At 43.5% G+C, this 24,775-nt stretch overlaps 1 protein-coding gene across 1 annotated transcript in view; it reads left to right on the forward strand.

The window, feature by feature from the left end:
* Window positions 1-510: 510 nt before the first annotated feature.
* The window catches only part of LOC121580062 (SH3 and multiple ankyrin repeat domains protein 2-like), a 169,831-nt gene continuing 145,566 nt past the window's right edge, over window positions 511-24,775 (forward strand). Inside the window, exons 1-3 of the mRNA XM_045208952.1 lie at window positions 511-714; window positions 11,819-12,022; window positions 19,324-19,395. Coding sequence (XP_045064887.1) covers window positions 511-714; window positions 11,819-12,022; window positions 19,324-19,395 — 480 coding nt within the window. The remainder of the gene's footprint in view (window positions 715-11,818; window positions 12,023-19,323; window positions 19,396-24,775) is intronic.

Here is a 24,775-nt window from a genome sequence, read left to right on the forward strand (position 1 = left end):
AAGTGAGAGAAAAGTACAATCAGCCCAGTCTACAGTATAATCTCTATTCTATTAAGTACATACATACATTGCACATTTATAACCTGTACATTGACTCAGTACCGGTACCCCCTGTATATAGCCTCGTTATTGTTATTTTATTGTGTTACTTTTTATTTTATTTTTTACTTTAGTTTAGTTTATTAAGTAAATATTTATTTTAACTCTATTTCTTGAACGCATTGTTGGTTAAGGGCTTGTAAGTAAGCATTTCACGGTAATTTCATTTGATTATAAGCACATCATGAACATGACTATATGGCTACATAGATCATTATTAGAGCTTATCTTCTACAAGGGGCGAATTCTAACGTCGGATTTTCACTTAGCCATGCATTGATGTCAATGGGAGAGAGACGAAGTGAACATTTGACAAGTGGAATTTAGGATTCGTCTCAAAGTAGTTTTTTCTAAGTTGTTTACTCATCGTTTTCTGCTCCTCCATAGCTGAATTCGTCCGGCCTACTGACTATGCCCAGGAGTCCCACGTCCAGTGAGGATGAGATGGCCCAGAGTTGTTCTGACTACTCCGAGGACTCCGCCTCCGACAGCTCCCGTGAGGAGACTATCTATGAGACCATAAGAGCCACCGCCGAGCCGGCCCCCAGACGCATGGACGACATACACACTCACTCCCTGGTCATCCGCATCCTCATCCCCGACCTGCAGCAGACAGTGAGTGTGTGTGTGTGTGTGTATGCTTGCCTAGGTTTACTCAGGAACGTGCGAAGGAGTTGTATGTTTGTATGAGTCAGAAAGACCCTATTGTTTGATGTGCCAATTTATGGGTTACCTTTGGAGGGTTTTTTTACACCCATTTTTTTTTTTTTAAAGGATAGAACTGTTTCATCCTAGACGTATAGACTAACTCATAGGGTTTAATGTCTGGCTTGCAAAAGAAGTTCAAATGATGAAGTCTTAGATTACACTTGTTAACATCCTCTATTTTTCTCTCATTTCCCTTTGGTATAATGCCTTTGATTTAAGCCAGCTCTGGACATTTATTAAGCTGGCTGTGTTGCATCCTTTTGCCTGTCGGAGAACACATGCTGTGTGAACGATCTGTGGGCGTTGATGTATAGACCTTTTCCTCTAGGGGAAGCTTCTATTAACCCTCGTTTCGTAATAGAAAAGATAAGGCAGTGGGGAGTGTGTATCTCGCAAATGAATGGGGACATGCATTCCTCTCTTATTACCAGACCTGGGTTCAAATACTATTTGGAATCATTTCAAATACTTGAGCTTCAATGCTGCGGAGGTGTTTTGGTATCCTTCCCCAGAACTGTACATGTATATTAAAATCAGCTGTCACAGGACAAAATAAAAAGTGGAGCTGTTCTGTTTTGTGGGCCGTTGTGTCTGCTGAATAGCACTGAGTAGCTGGGACACATCACTTCATTCAGGATGCACTCCAAGCATGGTTTAAAAACAAACAAAAATGGGTTTGCTTGTAGAAGACTAGAGACATACACACAGTTTAAAATGAATGACTTGGATTTGTTTATTTCATTATCAATGTGAGTGCCTCTGTTCAAAAGTGAACAATATTGAGAATTCTCCTCATGCCCCTGGTTGGCTGAGTTTACAGCTGAAATGAAAAAATCATACAAACATGAATATTTATGAGGCTGTGTCAATAAAACAAAGCCAACACCAAAATAAATAAATAAATAAAATAAAATACTTGAGCTGGGATTGACTGACCGTGCCTGGTGAAATGGAGCCAATAGAATAGCTGCAAAACTATAAACCCTGCCCATCTGTCACTCCAGGCAGGTTAAAGCAAACACTAAAAGTATTTTAAAGATTTCAAATAGCATTTGAAACCAGTTCTGCTTATTATCTGCTTAATTATAGTTGTGTTTTTGTATTTTTGTGTTTCTTGTGCTCCCACTTTTGATTTATGTAATTGTATCACTAAATCCTTATTGTGTACTGTATTTGCTGCTTTTGAATTCCATTTGAATGCAATCTCTTTTTGATAGCTTCCCTTTTGATAAAAAAAACATAATCCATACATGTAAGAAGTGGTCAGAATTGACTTTTTGGACCTGAATGCCCAAAACTTCAGGAGATAAAGGTGCTCAAAGTTTACACATTTTTCATCACTGGAAAATATAAACTGTTGAGTTTGATATCATTTAAAAGCTTACCAACAGGGTTGTCAAACAAATTGTCATAAAAAAAAGTTATGATTTTTTAAACATTTAACGTCAATTATCTAAAAATAAGTAAACTTGGATTTTTTTCATATTCGCATATGTTGTAGCTTAGACCCTACTTTACATCATCTGAGGTTTTTGTGTTGTGCCCGCCATTGGTTGAGACACAACATGCTCTTGAATACAGGGTGGATGTCATTTTAGTACATTTATCAGCCAAAACATGACACCCACCCTTGTATTCAAAAGCATGTTGTGTCTCAACTGATGGTGCGCACAACACAAAAACCTCAAATGATGTCAAATAGGGTTTAAGCTACAACATATGCACATTTTGCCCGTTTTTAGATAATTGACGTTTAAGAAAAAAATAAAAAGGACATGAAAATTTTTTAATGAAGATAGTTTGACAACCCTATTTGTAAGCTTTTAAATGATATCAGTCTCAACCATTTGTCTTTTCCAGTCATGAAGACATGGATGTCTTATGGTATTGCGGGGTTTGCAAAATAGGTCAACGTTGAGCACCTTTATCTCTTGAAAGTTTTGGCATTCAGGTTCAAAAAAACTTTCTGAGCACTTTTACAATGGGCAAATATGTATGGACGGTTTCGTTCAAATCAAAAGGTGTGCTGTCAAAAAGTAATTTAATTCAAAAGGATTTACCCAAAAGAGACATTGGTCTGGTTGAGAGGGATAAGGCAAAATGAATGGCAAATAAGTCTGGCTGCACAACCGATTGGCAAACGTACTGTAAATTGAGAACTCATGTGACTAAACTGAAGTAAAATAAGAAAATGTGATATGAAATAAAGATAAATGATATAAAGAATGCTAATAAAAAGCTTTGGAGCACCTTAAAAGAAATGTTGAGCAAAAAGGCGAACTCGGCCCCATCATTCATTGAATCAGATGGCTCATTCATCACAAAACCCCTTGATATTGCCAACTACTTTAATTATTTTTTTATTGGCAAGACTAGCAAACTTAGGCATGACATGCCAACAACACATTCTTAACCTACACATCCATGCATACAGTGCCTTCAGAAAATATTCAGTCCCCTTGACTTTTTCCACATTGTGTTGCGTTACAGCCTTATTCTAAAATTGATTCAATAAAACATTTTTCTCAGCAATCTACACACAATACCCCATAACGACAAAGCGAAAACAGGTTTGTAGAAATTGTTGCAAATTAATTAAAAATAAAAACCAAAAATACCTTATTTACATAAGTATTCAGACCCTTTGCTATGAGACTCGAAATTGAGCTCAGGTGCATCCTGTTTCCATTGATCATCCTTGAGATCTTTCTACAACTTGATTGGAGTCCACCTGTGGTAAATTCAATTGATTGGCCATGATTTGGAAAGGCACACACCTGTCTATATAAGGTCCCACAGTTGACAGTGCAAAATCGAAGCTCTGAGGTCAAAGGAATTGTCCGGAGAGCTCCGAGACAGGATTGTGTTGAGGCACAGAACTGGATACAAAGATTGTAGCGTCATACGCAAGAAGACTCAAGGCTGTAATCGCTGCCGAAGGTACTTCAACAAAATACTGAGTAAAGGGTCTGAATACTCATGTAAATGTGATATTTCCGTTTTTTTATTTTGAAGATATTTGCAAAAATATCTAAAAACCTGTTTTTGGTTTGTTATTATGGGGTATTGTGTGTAGATTGATGAGGAAAAAAATACATTTAATCGATTTTAGAATAATGCTGTAACGTAACAAAATGTGGAAAAGGTCAAGGGGTCTGAATATGTACAATACAATGATGTACATTTACATTAAGTGATTTGTAAGTATGGTAAATTAATATTGCACACAAAGTGGTTGTTTTCCATGTTATTTGATCAAAACAAATATTTAATTTAATGTGGCATATTTTTTATTCTTTTTTTATATATTTTTATTCACAATGAATGAAAGATAACATTTAAAGACATTGTACATTATTTCCCCTTTCTGCCCCCCTCCAAACACATTTAAAAAGAAAGCAAAAGTCATTGAGTTTACATGTCAGAAAACAAAACAAAAGTATACATCAATGTTACTTCAATACAAGCAAAAATGTAATAGCCTAACAATTTCAGGTGATTAGGTGATTTTATAGGTCTATAGCAGTAATCTCAAGGGGTGGGGGTGGGGCCAAGAGTACTAATCTGGAGGAAGTGTTTGGAGCTGTTCAAAATAGGATATCATCGGGTCCCAGGTGGAATAGAATGAGTTGGTTGACCCTCGGATGATATACTTTTCTAATTTTAGGAACAGCATCAGATCTTTGCGCCAAAGAGAGGCTAAGGGAGGATTGATAGATTTCCAATCCAATACAATCCTTCTGCGGGCTAACAGGGAGGCAAAGGCAATGGCATCCAGCTGTCAATTGGTCAGAGAAGGATTGTTGTTTGGTACTCCAAAAATAGCAATTTCTGCACTAGGCTGCAACTTTATATCAAATGCTTCAGAAAGGGTTTTAGATATAGTGGACCAATAATCTGCCAGACAGGGACAGGCCCAGAACATGTGGGTCAAGTCCCCCAAGGAGCCTTTACACCTGTCAGATGTACCATCAATATTTGGGTAGAATTTGGACAATCTGGCCTTACTGAAATGGATACGGTGAAGTACCTTAAACTGTATAAGGCTGAGCCGGGCACAAGAGGAGCTTCCATTTACCCTAAGTAAGGTAGCATTCCAGACTTCATCAGAGATCTCTCCACTAACTTCCCTTTCCCATTCAGATCAGATTTTATTGAGTGATGGGTTATCAAGGGACATGATTATCTCAAAATTACGGGATATGAGTCCCTTTAGTTGAAAAGGTGTTTTCAAAAGGGCATCCAGACCCGATCCTGGTGATAGAATTGGAAAGGTTGGGCTTTGAGTGCGAAAAAACTTGATAGCGAGGTCTTCGAAATTGGAAAAGGTGCCATCAATATAAAGGTCATTAATGTTATAAATTGATTTGCATTTTAATGAGGGAAATAAGTATTTGACCCCCTGTGGTCTGTGGTCACCACCTGCAAAACCAGTCCTTTATTGGGGGTGTCTTGCTAATTGCCTATAATTTCCACCTGTTGTCTATTCCATTTGCACAACAGCATGTGAAATGTATTGTCAATCAGTGTTGCTTCCTAAGTGGACAGTTTGATTTCACAGAAGTGTGATTGACTTGGAGTTACCTTGTGTTGTTTAAGTGTTCCCTTTATTTTTTTGAGCAGTGTATATCAGTTTTTAAATTCTTAAGATGAGCAAATACTCTAGCCCGTTTAGCCGGGCAGTTCATTGCCTTGACGTTCCAGCTTGTAAACCTAATAGCTGACCCCCCAACTCCCACCCCAATATCTGAATTGTCAGTCATTAAAAATTGAGATTCCAAAATTATAACTGGAATAGAGATTAAAAACATGTATAAGACCACCAATCATATCCTGTGACAAAAGAAAAAGCATGTACCGAAAAGTTAGACAGAATACTGTTGAAGTAGAATATGTAACAATCAAATGGTTAATGAAGGCAAACAACGTCCCCCCACCCCCTCTGACATAAAACCCTCAAAATAACACAACAAAATAAACCCAGTACAAAATAACACTGCCTCTAGGGTGGACTGCAGGCGTCCCCAAATAAGGTCAAACTCCCTTTTAACCATCTGCCACTTAACTTACCCTACACAAGAGGGCTCCCAATTATTAACATAATTATTTACAACGCCAGTTTAAAATTGTTTAAACTCAAATATTAACAGTGTCACTTAATAGTCGATCAGTTACATCCTCCATTGGCTTTAACAAACGCAGATAGCCAAATAAAATGCTTCTGTTAGTCAAGACTTCGACCATGGGTTGTGTTAGGGGCGCGCTCCACGCCACGCTCCTGCAGCCGCACCGCGCAACTGTGTCCACAACCACAAGGAGTAAAATAGGATACTCAGGCGCAGCGCGACCACTAAGACCAAAGCAGGGAATGCACCCCACAAACACGAATGCCAAAATATTCCAACGTCCATGAACCTCCGTAGAGGCGAAAGCTAAATATATCCAAACACCCACTCAATCAAACAAACAAAGGCATTACAGTCACATGAAATCAAATATAAACAAGAAAGTAACCCGAGTCAAACCCTAAGATTGTAGCATTAGTACAGTGGGGGAAAGAAGTATTTAGTCAGCCACCAATTGTGCAAGTTCTCCCACTTAAAAAGATGAGAGAGGCCTGTAATTTTCATCATAGGTACACGTCAACTATGACAGACAAATTGAGAGAAAAAAAATCCAGAAAATCACATTGTAGGATTTTTTATGAATTTATTTGCAGATTATGGTGGAAAATAAGTATTTGGTCACCTACAAACAAGCAAGATTTCTGGCTCTCACAGACCTGTAACTTCTTCTTTAAGAGGCTCCTCTGTCCTACACCCGTTACCTGTATTAATGGCACCTGTTTGAACTTGTTATCAGTATAAAAGACACCTGTCCACAACCTCAAACAGTCACACTCCAAACTCCACTATGGCCAAGACCAAAGAGCTGTCAAAGGACACCAGAAACAAAATTGTAGACCTGCACCAGGCTGGGAAGACTGAATCTGCAATAGGTAAGCAGCTTGGTTTGAAGAAATCAACTGTGGGAGCAATTATTAGGAAATGGAAGACATACAAGACCACTGATAATCTCCCTCGATCTGGGGCTCCACGCAAGATCTCACCCCGTGGGGTCAAAATGATCACAAGAACGGTGAGCAAAAATCCCAGAACCACATGGGGGGACCTAGTGAATGACCTGCAGAGAGCTGGGACCAAAGTAACAAAGCCTACCATCAGTAACAGTCTACGCCGCCAGGGACTCAAATCCTGCAGTGCCAGACGTGTCCCCCTGCTTAAGCCAGTACATGTCCAGGCCCGTCTGAAGTTTGCTAGAGTGCATTTGGATGATCCAGAAGAGGATTGGGAGAATGTCATATGGTCAGATGAAACCAAAATATAACTTTTTGGTAAAAACTCAACTCGTCGTGTTTGGAGGACAAAGAATGCTGAGTTGCATCCAAAGAACACCATACCTACTGTGAAGCATGGGGGTGGAAACATCATGCTTTGGGGCTGTTTTTCTGCAAAGGGACCAGGACGACTGATCCGTGTAAAGGAAAGAATGAATGGGGCCATGTATCCTGAGATTTTCAGTGAAAACCTCCTTCCATCAGCAAGGGCATTGAAGATGAAACGTGGCTGGGTCTTTCAGCATGACAATGATCCCAAACACACCGCCTGGGCAACGAAGGAGTGGCTTCGTAAGAAGCATTTCAAGGTCCTGGAGTGGCCTAGCCAGTCTCCAGATCTCAACCCCATAGAAAATCTTTGGAGGGAGTTGAAAGTCCGTGTTGCCCAGCGACAGCCCCAAAACATCACTGCTCTAGAGGAGATCTGCATGGAGGAATGGGCCAAAATACCAGCAACAGTGTGTGAAAACCTTGTGAAGACTTACAGAAAACGTTTGACCTGTGTCATTGCCAACAAAGGGTATATAACAAAGTATTGAGAAACTTTTGTTATTGACCAAATACTTATTTTCCACCATAATTTGCAAATAAATTCATTAAAAATCCTACAATGTGATTTTCTGGAATTTTTTTCCTAATTTTGTCTGTCATAGTTGACGTGTACCTATGATGAAAATTACAGGCCTCTCTCATCTTTTTAAGTGGGAGAACTTGCACAATTGGTGGCTGACTAAATACTTTTTTCCCCCACTGTAACTTCCAGGAGACTGTGAACGATCAAAGAGACAAGGCAAGAAGAGCCTACGCCATCAAAAGAAACATAAAACTCGACATCCCAATTAGGATCTGGCAAAAAATACTTCAGTCAGCTATAGAACCCATTGCCCTCTATGGTTGTGAGATCTGGGGTCCACTCACCAACCAATAATTCACAAAATGGGACAAACACCCAATTGAGACTGCATGCAGAATCCTGCAAAAATATACTTTGTGTACAACGCAAAACCCCAAATAATGTACGCAGAGCTGAATTGGAACTATACCTGCTAGTTATCCAAAAAAGAGCTGTTAAATTCTGCAACCACCTAAAAGGAAGCGATACCCACACATTCCACCACAAAGCCCTCAGAGAGATGAACCTAGAGAACAGTCCTCTCAGACAGCTGGTTCTGGGGCTCTGTTCACAAACACAAACAGACCCCACAGAGCCCCAGGACAGCATCACAATTAGAACCAACCAAATTACGAGAAAGCTAAAAGTTAACTATTTGACACACTGGAAAGAATCAACCAGTGAGCATAGCCTTGCTATTGAGAGAGGTCGTCACATGATAGGGTCACACAGCAGACCTGGCTCTCGAGAGAAGACAGGCTATGTGCCCACTGCCCACAAAATGAGGTGGAAACTGAGCTGCACTTCCTAACCTCCTGCCAAATGTATGACCACATTAGAGATACATATTTCCCACAAATCACACAGACACACAAAGAATTTCAAAATCAAACATTGATAAACTCCCATATCTGTTAGGCAAAATACTGCAGTGTGCATTCACAGCACACCAGTGGAACACTAACAACATTGTAAATACCACCAATATTTGAATGTCTTTATATTTTTATATCCTTTTTGAGTGCAATATTTACTGTTCAATTCAAATATTTTTTGGTTAATGTTTTGCATCTTCTCACTTTTGTTTATTGTGTATTTCACTTGCTTTGGCAATGTAAACACGTTTCCCATGCCAATAAAGCCATTATTGGAGGGAGAGAGGGAGGGAGGGAGGGAGGAAGGGAGGGAGGGAGAGAGGTAACAGCTGCAATGAACAACAGTTAATTCTGTCCCTCCACTACTCTCTCTTGCTTTTACAGTATGTCCATCTCTCACTTTTTCTTTGTCAGTCTCTCTTTCTCTTTGGAATCTTAACTGTTTCTTTGTCTCCCCTCTTTATATTTTTCTCTATCTCTCTGCTCACTCCATGTATGTACTATAAATGGGAAACATGTTGTTGAAATATGGAATGGTTATGACTCCCTATGGTTAGGGATAGGTATAGAGAGGAGGTGAGTGGGCCGCACAGTGGGTGGAAATGTTCGGGGTCAATTTGTGTTGATCTACATCTGAACCTGATGTAATTGTGATGTAATTAACTTGGGCTTTAGTACAGAACGTAGAGGGAAAGGTGTGTGTGCGCGCGCAAGCGTGCACATGCGTGCGTGTGTTTGTTTGTGTGCGTGTATGTTCACTTGTGTGTGTTCATGTGTGATCACACATGTATGTGCTAATGACCATAATTCCATATTCATCACCACTGAGTGGTCAGCTGTGGTGATTAATAACATGATGTGTCACACAATCCACTAGGAAAACTAACATGGTTTAATAATTCAACACGTTCCCCACAGTACAAGACACACACACACACAAATTACGCAGTACAGTACAAGACCACCCACATAAGAGCTTCTGAAATGAGGCGGTTGTTTACTCTATAGTATTGAATAAATCAAAGTACTGGGATTAACTGTTCCTCCTCTCTCTTATATATTAAAATAACGTATTAGGTTGAATTACAATTCATTCATTTTGAGTCATCATATACTCATTATACTAGCATGGGCTTGTGACTGCACTGGATGATTTTATTAGCTCGGTTTACCGCTTGGTGACTAGTTGTAACACCAGTGGGCTGTGTGTATGTTATATATATATGTATGTGAGAGAGAGAGAGAGAGAGAGAGAGAGCGAGAGAGAGAGCGAGAGAGAGAGAGAGAGAGAGAGAGAGAGAGAGAGAGAGAGAGAGAGAGAGAGAGAGAGAGAGAGAGAGAGAGAGAGAGAGAGAGAGAGAGAGAGAGAGAGAATCAGTTAAGAACAAACAACATTGTAAAAACAACCCATATTTATTTTCCCTTTTCCCATCATTACAACAATGTATATAGCCATAATATGACATTTGAATTGTCTCTATTCCTTTGAAACTTTTGTTAATTATCTATTTCACTTGCTTTGGCAATATAAACATATGTTTCCCATCCCAATAAAGCCCTTTGAATTGAAGAGAGGATTACATGTATGTTGATGTATTCCCCAGTGACAAACAGCCTCAGTTTTTTCTTTCTCTTCTATTCTGTTTCCCTATACCACCCCTGCTGGGGTTGCACTTCAAACCCATTTCACAGTCAGAGAGGCTTCGAATAGCTACTTCACTATAATCATAAAGTTTCTCCTGAAACCTCACTGTTCTATTTCATTACATTTATTTTATCCAGAGCGACTTTCAGTACTGCGTTCATACATTTTCATACTGGTCTCTCGTGGGAATCTAACCCACAACCCTGGCATTGCAAGCACCATGCTCTACCAACTGAGCCACACAGGACCACACTTCATAAAGTTTCTCCTGAAACTTAACCTTTCTATTTACTGTTCTGAGATGCACTCATGATAAAGCTGGAGCATAATGTAACATGATGGGAGATGTACTAGCAAAGTAACCTACTATACTGTTGGGATGGTCCCCAGCCAGGCGGAAACAGCCCATTATCTCTCCGCAGACAGATGCCAGACATCTGTTCCTGTACACCTCTATCCTTCCCTCCATCCCTGCATCTCCTCCTCACCTCCTCGCTGCCAGCCAGGGAGGATTATGGGTAGAGTTCAGAGCGTGTTCATCAACCTCAGTCTTTATCACAGGCACAGGTCCACTATCACCAGCTGAGCAGCAGATCCGGAGGTAAACACACATACACACACACAAACACTGAATGCCACGGCCCGTGGCCCATAATCCTCTCTGATTCAGCCAGGTCTGGCGGATGCTGCTGTATTGTTTGTTTGTCCAGCTCGGAGGTAATCTGGCTGGGTGCAGGAGAGGGGGTCAGTGGGGTGGTGTGGTGTGACTGAGTCATGCTGTACCCGTGCCATAGCTGAGGCTGTGTGGCACTTAGAGAAGATGTGGGAAATGTGTTTGTATGGGTAAGTGTTTGTATGGGCAATGTTTTTTAAAGGGATAGTTCACCCAAATTACAAAAAAGATGTTGGTTTCCTTACTCTGTAAGCAGTCTATGGACAAGGTATGACAGCAATCCATGCTTTTGTTTAGTTTCCCTGGCACTGTTTCCATATGCTAACGTTTTAGCATTTGTGGCACAAATCCAATTCAAGTTACGATATTAGCATTTTTTCAAATCATTTATAAGTGACTTTGTTGAACTTAACAATCAATTGTAGATACTTTCGGGTGATTTGGACATGATGAGTAAGAAATGCTAAGATCAGTCCCATGACTTGAATGGGATTTGTGCCACAAATGCTAACATTTTAGCATGTGGAAACAGTGCCAGGGGAACTAAACCAAAGCATGGATTGCTGTCATACCTTGTCCATAGACTGCTTACAGGGTAAGGAAGCCAATGTGTAATTTTTTGTAAGTGTTTGTAAAGGAAATGTTGGTTACGGTTTTGCGTGGGTAATGCTCAAGCCCAGGCTCTTGGCCTACAACTGAAAGTCTTCGAACAATTTTTTTTTTTACCATGATTCTCTCTTTCCCCCCTCTCTAACCCTACCCCTTTCAACACCCCTATTCCCAACCCCAACCCAAACCCCTCACACAGAAATGTATGCGGTTCAACCCCAATGCGACCGTGTGGGTTGCCAAGCAGAGGATCCTGTGCACGTTGAGCCAGAGTCTGAAGGATGTGCTGAACTACGGCCTCTTCCAGCCCGCCATGAACGGACGAGACGGGAAGTTCCTGGACGAGGAACGCCTCCTCATGGAATACCCACAGCCAATTAGCAAAGGAGTTCCGTCTCTGGAGGTAGAGTGCCAGCCAATCTCTGAAGTTGTTACGTATTTAAAAAGGTGTGGTATTTGTATATGTATTTATTATGGATCCCCAATAGCTGCTGCCAATGCAGTATAATATCACCACACAACAATATAAAAAATGTACGTGTGTGTAAAAGAAGTGTGTTAGTATCTTTGCAGTCCTCGTTGTTCCATAAGGTGTAGTTTTATCCGTTTTTTAAAGTCTGATTTTATTGCTTGCATGAGTTACTTGATGTGGAATAGAGTTCCATGTAGTCATGGCTCTGTGTAGTACTGTGCATTTCCCAGAGTCTATCCTGGACTTGGGCACTGTGACGAGACCCCTGGTAGCTTGTCTTGTGGAGTATGCATGTGTGTCCAAGCTGTGCGCTAGTCGTACAAACAGACAGTTAGTTTATTTTAACATGTCAATACCTCTCACAAAGACAAGTAGTGATGCAGTCAATCTCTCCTCTACTTTGAGCCAGGAGAGTTTAGGGCTGGGCGGTATACCGTATTTTACGATATACTGGTATTGATGCATGGACCGGTTTCGGTTTTTACTTTACCTTCTATAACGGTATTTGAATGTTTGGTTTGTTAAATGGGCTACTCTGTGTATAACGTCCATTTTTATAGTTTACTTCGCTACTTGAGTCATCCTTTCTACAGCTTTCCGCTTTGTTGTTCATCGACCATGAGACACTTGCATTCAGTCTGCATGGTGAATGCTGCACATGCAACAATGTTGATGACAACAATGCTGTTTTCACATTGCTTCTTAATATAAATCCACTAGCGTTCCCTAACTAAACGATTTGTTTGTGTTTCTTACATCTGCAAACATCTAGTTTGTCTTAGCAAGTTGGGCCTAAATCTTGTTAGCCGTTAATGCTAATCGCTAGTTAGCTGGCTAGCTAGCTAGCTAATAAATGTACTGAGTCAGAGCAAACGGAATTAGCTATACTGCCTGATAATACCAGTGATGGTGTAGACCTAAATCAACATGTTGTTTGTGCAACAGTATCTTCTAAATCAAAGAAGAATGTGCAAAACATGAATATGCTAGCTACATGAAGTAGCTAAGAGAAAACATTCAATGTAGCCAAAGGATTATAGTGTCCCCTAGGAAACACTTTGGTTCCTACCCTGTCACAATAACTCCTCCCTGGCATTTTCATTCGTTTTCATGTCAAACATTACAATATTCAAAGTGCCCACTATTATATTCTAACTAAATAATTAAAATAATCATTCTATATCCATGAGTCCAAAAATTCACCCAAGTGTTTTGCTCTAAATCGCAAGTAAAATCAAAATTGCAACATTTGGTTAAAAATAAGGCCTAGATTGTTTGCCCATATTGTGCAGCCCTACGTGGCAGTGTGGAAAGGATCTTAAATGAGTACAGTAAATGCAGAAATTGATGACAATGCTGAACATTATTTTTGGTTGAAGTTGAATTGAAAAGTATAAAACTATCAGAATGGAGAAAGACCCATTGAAATCAATTAGAATGTATGTGTTGCCACCCTAGGGTCACGCACTACTCATGAAGCAAATTTATAACTTGTATTATTCAAAAACATCAAATACCGTCAAATACCGTCAATTTGTTGTTTGTATGTCATGCCTAACTTTGCTAATCTTGCCAATAAAAGCGGAATTTGCCCTTTTGCCCAAAATGTCATTTAAGGTGCTCCAAAGCTTTTTATTGTCATTCTTTATATCATGTATCTTTGTTTCATGAAGGTCAACCTTCGCCCCCGTCGGAGGTCCTGAGTGCTCTGGAGCAGGTTTTCATCAAGGATCTATTTGTACTTTGCTCCGTTCATCTTTTCCTCGATCATGACTAGTCTCCCAGTCCCTGCCGCTGAAAAACATCCCCACAGCATGATGCTGGCACCACCATGCTTCACCGTAGGGATGGTGCCAGGTTTTCTCCAGACGTGACACTTGGCATTCAGGCCAAAGAGTTCAATGTTGGTTTCATCAGACCAGAGAATCTTGTTTCTCATGGTCTGAGAGTCTTTAGGTGCCTTTTGGCAAACTCCAAGCGGGCTGTCATGTGCCTTTTACTGAGGAGTGGCTTCCGTCTGGCCACTCTACCACAAAGGCCTGATTGGTGGAGTGCTGCCGAGATGGTTGTCCTTCTGGAAGGTTTTCCCATCTCCACAGAGGAACTATAGAGCTCTGTCAGAGTGAACATCAGGTTCTTGGTCACCTCCCTGACCAAGGCCCTTCTCCCCCGATGGCTCAGTTTGGCCGGGCAGCCAGCTCTAGGAAGAGTCTTGGTGGTTCCAAACTTCTTCCATTATGTTCTTGGGGACCTTCAATGCTGCAGAAATGTTTTGGTAGCCTTCCCCAGATCTGTGCCTCGACACAATCCTGTGTCGGAGCTCTACAGACAATTCTTTCGACTTCATGGTTTGGTTTTTGCTCTGACATGTACTGTCAACTGTGGGACCTTACAGTGAGGGAAAAAGGTATTTGATCCCCTGCTGATTTTGTATGTTTGCCCACTGACAAAGACATGATCAGTCTATAATTTTAATGGTAGGTTTATTTGAACAGTGAGAGACAGAATAACACGAAAAAATACAGAAAAATGCATGTCAAAAATTTTATAAATTGATTTGCATTTTAATGAGGGAAATAAGTATTTGACCCCTCTGCAAAACATAACTTAGTACTTGGTGGCAAAACCCTTGTTGGCAATCACAGAGGTTTGCACACATCTCAGGAGGGATTTTGTCCCACTCCTCTTTGCAGATCTTCTCCAAGTCATTAGGGTTTTGAGGCTGACGTTTGGCAACTCGAACCTTCAGCTCCCTCCACAGATTTTCTATGTGATTAAGGCCTGGAGACCTTAATGTGCTTCTTCTTGAGCCACTCCTTTGTTGTGGCTCATGCTGGAATACCCATCCACGACCCATTTTCAATGCCCTGGCTGAGGGAAGGAGGTTCTCACCCAAGATTTGACGGTACATGGCGCCGTCCATCGTCCCTTTGATGCGGTGAAGTTGTCCTGTCCCCTTAGCAGAAAAACACCCCCAAAGCATAATGTTTCCACCTCCATGTTTGACGGTGGGGATGGTGTTCTTGAGATCATAGGCAGCATTCCTCCTCCTCCAAACACGGCGAGTTGAGTTGATGCCAAAGAGCTCTAATTTGATCTCATCTGACCACAACACTTTCACCCAGTTCTCCTCTGAATAATTCAGATGTTCATTGGCAAACTTCAGACGGCCCTGTATATGTGCTTTCTTGAGCAGGGGGACCTTGCGGGCGCTGCAGGATTTCAGTCCTTCACGGCGTAGTGTGTTACCAATTGTTTTCTTGGTGACTATGGTCCCAGCTGCCTTGAGATCATTGACAAGATCCTCCCTTGTAGTTCTGGGCTGATTCCTCACCGTTCTCATGATCATTGCAACTCCACGAGGTGAGATCTTGCATGGAGCCCCAGGCCGAGGGAGATTGACAGTTATTTTCTGTTTCTTCCATTTGCTTATAATTGCACCAACTGTTGTCACCTTCTCACCAAGCTGCTTGGCGATGGTCTTGTAGCCCATTCCAGCCTTGTGTAGGTCTACAATCTTGTCCCTGACATCCTTGGAGAGCGCTTTGGTCTTGGCCATGGTGGAGAGTTTGGAATCTGATTGATTGATTGATTGCTTCTGTGGACAGGTGTCTTTTATACAGGTAACAAACTGAGATTAGGAGCACTCCCTTTAAGAGTGTGCTCCTAATCTCAGCTCGTTACCTGTATAAAAGACACCTGGGAGCCAGGAATCTTTCTGATTGAGAGGGGATCAAATACTTATTTCCCTAATTAAAATGCAAATCAATTTATAACATTTTTGACATGCGTTTTTCTGGATTTGTTTGTTGTTATTCTGTCTCTCACTGTTCAAATAAACCTACCATTACAATTATTGACTGATCATTTCTTTGTCAGTGGGCAAACGTACAAAATCAGCAGGGGATCAAATACTTTTTTCCCTCACTGTGTATATACAGGTGTGTGCCTTTCCAAATCATGTCCAATTAATTGAATTTACCACAGGTGGACTCCAATGAAGTTGTAGAAACATCTCAGGATGCAAAAATATCTAAAAACCTGTTTTCACTTTGTCATTATGGGATATTGTGTGTAGATTGATGAGGAAAAACATTAATTTCATCCATTTTAGAATAAGGCCATAACGTAACAAAATGTGGAAAAGGTCAAGCGGTTTGAATACTTTCCGAATGCGCTGTATAACTTCAAGTATGACCTCTTATACACTATATTAGGGCCAGACTTTGGAACTTTGGTTTTCCTAGATATGGCTACTATATTTTGATCACTACATCCAATGGATTTGGATACTGCTTTAAAGCAGATTTCTGCAGCATTAGTAAAGATGTGATCAATATATGTGGATGATTTCATTCCTGTGCTTTTTGTAAATACGCTTGTAGGTTGACTGATAACCTGAACCAGGTTGCAGGCACTGGTTACATTTTGAAGGTTTTTCTTGAGTGGACAGCTTGATGAAAGCCAATCAATATTTAGGTCATCCAGAAAACATACCTCTATTCATATCACATACATTATCAAGCAGTTCACACATATTATCCAGATAATGACTGTTAGCACTTGGTGGTCTATAGCAACTTCCCACAATAATAGGCTTTAGGTGAGGCAGGTGAACCTGTAGCCATATTACTTCAACAATATTTGACATGAGATCCTGTCTAAACTCTACAGGAATATGAGTCTGAATGACTTCCTGATGGGCCGACCCCAGGTGGTGAAGGTAGGCAACATCAACACCACCACGCTGACCCTCAACAGGGGGGCCCCACAGGGTTGTGTGCTTAGTCCCCTCCTGTGCTCCCTGTTAACCCACAACTGCCTGGCCACGCATGACTCCAACGCCATCAAGTTTGCTTATGACACGAGGCCTGAACACGATGAGACAGCCTACAGGGATGAGGTCAGTGACCTGGCATTGTGGGGCTGGAACAACAACTTCTGCCTCAACGTCAGTAAGACCAAGGAGCTGGCCCCCTTCCACATCGACAAGGCTGCAATGGACCAGGTTGAGAGGTTCAAGTTCCTCGGTGTCCAAATCACTAAGAACTTAAAATGGCCCACACGTGTCAGGAGGTTGAATAGGTTTGGCATGGGCCTTTAAATCCTCAAAATGTTCTACAGCTGTACCATTGAGAGCATATTGACTGGCTGCATCACTGCTTGGTATGGCAATAGCACCACCCTCGATCGCATGGCGCAACAGAGGGTGTTGTGGACAGCCCAGTACATCACTGGGGCCGAGCTCCCTGCCATCCAGGACCTCTGTATCAGGTGGTGTGAAAGGAAGGGCCGGAAAATAGTCTCATGAATCTTGTTTCTTAGGCTACATATGTTAATGTGGGCTATTTTTAGCACTTTTCTGGGATTCTTGATTGTTTTATTGCTTTACTCTGAGGCTTATCAGACAGTGATATTTATGTTTGAGCTGATAGTGGAGGGTGAACTGCACACAGTGGGCTTCCTACTAGGGCAAACCGCCTCAGTGCTAACAGTATAATTCAGGTTCATAGGCACATGATTACTGCTGACAATAGCTATTGGATTGACAGAGGCATTCAGGAGAATTAGAGGAACATACATTAGGTCACTTACATAATGATTTACAACACCCCTTGAACAATGTACATTTTCAGCAGCACTACGACAACTCAGCAACACAATGATAAGGATTATCTGTGCAGGGTTTGCCACTGATAAGTCATTGTCTCCACACGGCCTTGAAATGCGTGCACCAAGATGATTAGGATGGTCCGTAGAGCATCTTCTGTTTCCAAAATGTGTCAAAGTTATCTTTAAAAGTTATGCCAGCAGAGCAACAGTAGTCTTTTAGCCAGATGTGTAATGCCAGTAGCCTGCTGAATCCTTTGCAACCGCGGCCCAGCGATGGTAATCGACCGCGTTTTGAGTCTTTCAGTGATAGAATCTTTCAAATCCAGTTTTAGCAGTTCCGAGCTAATCCTCCTAATGTCGTTTGACCCCACATGGACTACAACAGCGTCAGCCCCTGGCATCTGTCGTAGAACGGTAGGAAGCAGCCTTGTAATGTCCTGTACTCATGCTCCAGGATAGCACAGGGTTTTTGCCCTGGGAACCGCGATGTTTCTCACCATAGAGCTGCCGATGATGACAGCTGGTGAAATGGCCGAGGAAGACCGGACGTTTTTCGTCTCGAGTGGTTTAGGAGACACCTCGAGGACCGATGGGAGGTTGGGCCCGATGAACCGAGTCAGCCGTAGAATCTATCGTGGCTGACGAAGTCTCAGACACCCTCACGGTCCGATGAGGGGGGAGCGCTGAAGATCTGAACCCGAGGTAGGATCCCCCTGGGTTGGAAACAGGGTAGAGGACGATTGTGCGGCAACCTCCAAGGCCAGTACTCCTCAGCCAATGAGTAAAGTTGTTTGATTGTTAGAGATGGGGTGCTGTACCCCTCAACCAATCAATAAAACAGAATAATTGGTCCGTGTGGATCAATCAAACCCACAACTCTAATGTTATAAGCATCTTATTCCAATTATGTGAGCCAATCAGTACCAGAGCTTTTGTCACGACTTCCACCGAGGCTGAATCCCCTCCTTGTTTGGGCAGGCTTCAGTGATCGTCGTCACCGGCTTACTAACCACTGCCGCCCCAATTATCATCATCACATTTGTCTTGTCTTGTCAATCACACACACCTGGTTCTAATCCCCTCATTAGTCTGTGTATAAGTGTTCCCTCTGCCCCCTTGTCCTTGTGGGTGATTGTTTGAATGTGAGAGTAGTGTAGCTCGGTGGAGCTACTCGTACCATTTTGTTGCCAGGGTAGATATTTCCCCTGTGCCTATGTATTGTATGGAGATACCGTTACAGTGTATTGCCAGGGTAGATAGTTTCCCCTGTGCCTGTTTCGTTTGTCGCTATTCCAGCGTATTTTGTGTAACGAAGGAATAAACTCTGTATTTGGTGATTACCCTCCTGCGCCTGACTCCTTCCATCACACTCATCACAGCTTTTTTGTTGCAGTATCCCTCAGCCAATCGATAAAGGCGCCACTCCTCTAGACGCGTTGTTTTAGCCAATCAATTTTTGAAAGAGTTTTACTCCCGAGTCTTGACCAATTAGCATGGGCATCTCTAGGGAGACAATTACCTTCTCATCCAATAAGAACAACTGTCATTGCTACATGACACCATGTCATACATAACCGACTGACCCAAATCCAATTTTTTCTCTATCTTCTTTTCCACAGTTCCGCTACAAGAGCCGAGTCTACAGGCATCCCCATGTGGAAGAGAAGCAGATTGCCAAACTTCACACCAAGGTGAGTGGTGTCAACAAACTTTACACTCTCTCCTAACAACCAGCTGGGGTCTCACTGAACACATGCACGCACTCATGCACACAAACACACACACACACACACACACTGTTGGGAGAAACAGAGATGCTGGAGTGTCACTTGATCTCACTTGATCTCACTTGATCTCACTGTCAACACACAGACACACAAACATCTTGAGCTATGTCAGCTGTTATCACTGTAAGCCTCTGCAGTCTATCTCTACCCTCCTGTCTGCATGTCTACTCTTTACTTTCCATAAGAGTCAAGGAGGCGAAGAGATGGTGATATGGAGAGAGCCTGATGGCACCATTAACTTATTCAACTGATCATAAAACCCTTGTGTAATTCAATCATGTACTGCATAGAGTTAAATTAGTGCCACCTACAGTACGCACTCAGTTTTCAGAATAAACTATTAGGTTTGATAGTGTTGGGCTGGAGCAAAAATGTGCAGCCCGGGAAGGCCCATGTCTGGAATTGAAAACCACTGTGTTAGGGTATGGGTGTCGAGGTGTGTGGCTCTAAGAGCCCTTGTTGTGGGGGACCAGTACACCTGTGCTCTCTCTCTCTTTTTCTCCTGACAGGTGACATTTCTGGGTTAGGACTGGAGCAGCTCACCCCTAATGGGGTGTGTGTGTGTGTGTGTGTGTGTGTGTGTGTGTGTGTGTGAGAGAGAGAGAGAGAGAGAGAGAGATACTTTTTTTTAAACCTCACCCCCCCCCACCCCCTAAAATACAAAATAAAAATTACCAATATCCCCTGTACTGCATACTCACCTTTCCCTATACCCCACGATACAAAAACAACACCACACATCACAATAACCCAAACCTCACCACTTCTACAACCGTATATCCAGACCATCTTCCCCAGCTATACAGACATCCCCCCCAACACACCATATCTCTTGAAACATCTCCACACTTTTTATAATTTTATAGAACTCAAATTCCACCCTAAGGCGCGCAGAGACCATCTCATTAAATAATAGTAAAGGGTCTGTTATCCCTCCACCTTTGACCCGGTTCCTCCTTGTTATCCAAATAGCTAACTTTGCCTGAGCAAACAGAAAATTCAACATCACACATTTAGCCTTTTCCTTATTTGAATACCTGTACCCCATTATAAACATCCCGACAGTAAACTCCACCCCCAACCTTTCACACAGACATTCCAACAGAGACATTAAAGGCATTAACCTGGCGCACACAGAAAACACATGAATCACAGTTTCACTCATGACACAGAAAGGACACCCCTGTCCGACTCCCGGTTCAACCCGTGCCAACCAGCTGTTAGTGGCCATGGCTCCATGTAAAACCCGCCACTGGAGGTCCCCTGACCTCTTTGGTACTGGAAGTTTGTAGAGCCCCCTCCATCTAAAACCCACCATACTCTCCGCCCCACATACCCCCTGCCACTGATGTGCCTTCACTCCTGTTAGGCTCCTGATGTTCCTTACCTTAACGCAGAGGTTGTAGAGGGCTTTACCTCCTACCCCTTCAAACTTCCCCAGGCTCGGAGTGTTAAATTCTAACAAGTCCTCCAGACCCCCTTGCCAGTCCCCAGTCTCTGCCGTCACATGCAGTGGCGGAAACATTGGTGGCCCCTCCCCCTTTGGCCACTCAAACACCCCCTTTACCGGCTCAGACAGTACCTCCTGGACTTCCCCAAGGAATATCTCCAGCAGCCTAAGAGATGTTAGTCCTGTTTGTTGTGCTAGGACTTCTGGGGTTTTCCACCCCTCCTCTCCCAGCAGTCGCAGGTCACCCAGCCTTAGTAATCCCACTGCCATCAGTCTCCTCTTCAGGGTGGCCGACTGAACCGATCTCAAAAGGATGGCTGGGTTATGGAAGATAGGCTCCTCCCACACCCACAGCCCAGGCTCCACACCCCCTTCTCGTGTGGGCCTTAGTAGCTGCCAGGCCCTCAGCACCGCAGAGTAAAAATCAGAGAGACCTGCTGTACTCAGCCCCTCCAGCCTCATGAGGAATAGCTGCCGGTCCAACCCTAATCCGCCAGCTCTCCTCAGCAGCGCGCATGCTGGCTCCCTCCATCCGACATCAGTATGGTACAGCAGTCTCTGCGCCGCCTTTAGTCGGAATGCAGCCACCCTGCGTTCCACCAGGCCCTGTCCTCCTTCATTTACGGACATATACAGTGAGGGAAAAAAGTATTTGATCCCCTGCTGATTTTGTGCGTTTGCCCACTGACAAAGACATGATCAGTCTATAATTTTAATGGTAGGTTTATTTGAACAGTGAGAGACAGAATAACAACAAAAAAATCCAGAAAAACGCATGTCAAAAATGTTATAAATTGATTTACATTTTAATGAGGGAAATAAGTATTTGACCCCTCTGCAAAACATGACTTAGTACTTGGTGGCAAAACCCTTGTTGGCAATCACAGAGGTCAGACGTTTCTTGTAGTTGGCCACCAGGTTTGCACACATCTCAGGAGGGATTTTGTCCCACTCCTCTTTGCAGATCTTCTCCAAGTCATTAAGGTTTCGAGCCTGACGTTTGGCAACTCGAACCTTCAGCTCCCTCCACAGATTTTCTATGGGATTAAGGTCTGGAGACTGGCTAGGCCACTCCAGGACCTTAATGTGCTTCTTCTTGAGCCACTCCTTTGTTGCCTTGGCCGTGTGTTTTGGGTCATTGTCATGCTGGAATACCCATCCACGACCCATTTTCAATGCCCTGGCTGAGGGAAGGAGGTTCTCACCCAAGATTTTACGGTACATGGCCCCGTCCATCGTCCCTTTGATGCGGTGAAGTTGTCCTGTCCCCTTAGCAGAAAAACACCCCCAAAGCATAATGTTTCCACCTCCATGTTTGACGGTGGGGATGGTGTTCTTGGGGTCATAGGCAGCATTCCTCCTCCTCCAAACACGGTGAGTTGAGTTGATGCCAAAGAGCTCGATTTTGGTCTCATCTGACCACAACACTTTCACCCAGTTCTCCTCTGAATCATTCAGATGTTCATTGGCAAACTTCAGACGGGCATGTATATGTGCTTTCTTGAGCAGGGGGACCTTGCGGGCGCTGCAGGATTTCAGTCCTTCACGGCGTAGTGTGTTACCAATTGTTTTCTTGGTGACTATGGTCCCAGCTGCCTTGAGATCATTGACAAGATCCTCCCGTGTAGTTCTGGGCTAATTCTTCACTGTTCTCATGATCATTGCAACTCCACAAGGTGAAATCTTGCATGGAGCCCCAGGCAGAGGGATTTTGACAGTTATTTTGTGTTTCTTCCATTTGCGAATAATCGCACCAACTGTTGTCACCTTCTTACCAAGCTGCTTGGCGGTGGTCTTGTAGCCCATTCTAGCCTTGTGTAGGTCTACAATCTTGTCCCTGACATCCTTGGAGAGCTCTTTGGTCTTGGCCATGGTGGAGAGTTTGGAATCTGATTGATGTTGAGGACAGCCAGTTTATGCCACAGGGAAGATGCCACCAGGTTGTTGATTATCAGCACCCTCCCTCTATATGACACCTGGGACAGGAGCCACCTCCACCTGGCCAGTCTTGACACCACTGCCTGTGACAGCCCCTCCCAGTTCCTCCTGACCCACCTCTCCGAGCCCAGGTACACCCCCAAAATGTTAAGCCCTTCACAACCCCACTGCAAACCCCCTGGAAGCAGAGGAGGGGCCCTTTCCCCACATGCCCCACATAACATAGCTTTGCTCTTGCCCCAGTTTACCTTAGCTGACGAAGCTCCCTCGTACACCTTTAGACTATTCTCTAGTGCCTGCATATCCTGACCATCCCTGACCATCACAGAAACGTCATCTGCATATGCTGACACTGCTATGCCTGTCCAACACACTCCCACAACCAACACAGGATTACTTTATCCTATCCCAGGTATTCCTTAAAGAGGTGGGGTTTCAAGTGACTCCGGAAGGTGGTGAGTGACTCCGCTGTCCTGGTGTCATGAGGGAGCTTGTTCCACCATTGGGGTGCCAGAGCAGCAAACAGTTTTGACTGGGCTGAGCGGGAACTGTGCTTCCGCAGAGGTAGGGGGGCCAGCATTCCAGAGGTGGATGAACGCAATGCCCTCGTTTGGGTGTAGGGACTGATCAGAGCCTCAAGGTACGGAGGTGCCGTTCCCCTCACTGCTCCGTAGGCAAGCACCATGGTCTTGTAGCAGATGCAAGCTTCAACTAGAAGCCAGTGGAGTGTGCGGAGGAGCGGGGTGACGTGAGAGAACTTGGGAAGGTTGAACACCAGACGGTCTGCGGCATTCTGGATGAGTTGTAGGGGTTTAATGGCACAGGCAGGGAGCCCAGCCAACAGCGACTTGCAGTAATCCAGACGGGAGATGACAAGTGCCTGGATTAGGACCTGTGCCGCTTCCTGTGTAAGGCAGGGTCGTACTCTCCGAATGTTGTAGAGCATGAACCTACAGGATCGGGTCACCGCTTTGATGTTAGCGGAGAATGACAGGGTGTTGTCCAGGGTCACGCCAAGGTTCTTCGCACTCTGGGAGGAGGACACAACGGAGCTGTCAACCGTGATGGCGAGATCATGGAACGGGCAGTCCTTCCCCGGGAGGAAGAGAAGCTCTGTCTTGCCGAGGTTCAGCTTGAGGTGGTGATCCGTCATCCACACTGATATGTCTGCCAGACATGCAGAGATGCGATTCGCCACCTGGTTATCAGAAGGGGGAAAGGAGAAGATTAGCTGTGTGTTGTCTGCGTAGCAATGATAGGAGAGGCCATGTGAGGATATGACAGAGCCAAGTGACTTGGTGTATAGCGAGAATAGGAGAGGGCCTAGAACTGAGCCCTGGGGGACACCAGTGGTTAGAGCACGTGGTGCGGAGACAGATTCTCGCCACGCCACTTGGTAGGAGCGACCGGTCAGGTAGGATGCAATCCAAGAGTGAGCCGCGCCGGAGATGCCCAACTCCGAGAGGGTAGAGAGGAGGATCTGATGGTTCACAATATCAAAAGCAGCAGACATGTCTAGAAGGACAAGAGCAGAGGAGAGAGAGTTAGCTTTAGCAGTGCGGAGAGCCTCCGTGACACAGAGAAGAGCAGTCTCAGTTGAATGACCAGTCTTGAAACCTGACTGGTTTGGATCAAGAAGGTCATTCTGAGAGAGATAGCAAGAGAGTTGGCTAGAGACGGCACGCTCAAGAGTTTTGGAGAGAAAAGAAAGAAGGGATACTGGTCTGTAGTTGTTGACATCAGAGGGATCAAGTGTTGGTTTTTTGAGAAGGGGTGCAACTCTCACTCTCTTGAAGACGGAAGGGACATAGCCAGTGGTCAAGGATGAGTTGATGAGCAAGGTGAGGTAAAGGAGAAGATCAGCGGAGATGGTCTGGAGAAGAGAGGAGGGGATAG

This window comes from Coregonus clupeaformis, chromosome 3, assembly GCF_020615455.1.
Source record: "Coregonus clupeaformis isolate EN_2021a chromosome 3, ASM2061545v1, whole genome shotgun sequence".
Taxonomy (NCBI): domain Eukaryota; kingdom Metazoa; phylum Chordata; class Actinopteri; order Salmoniformes; family Salmonidae; genus Coregonus; species Coregonus clupeaformis.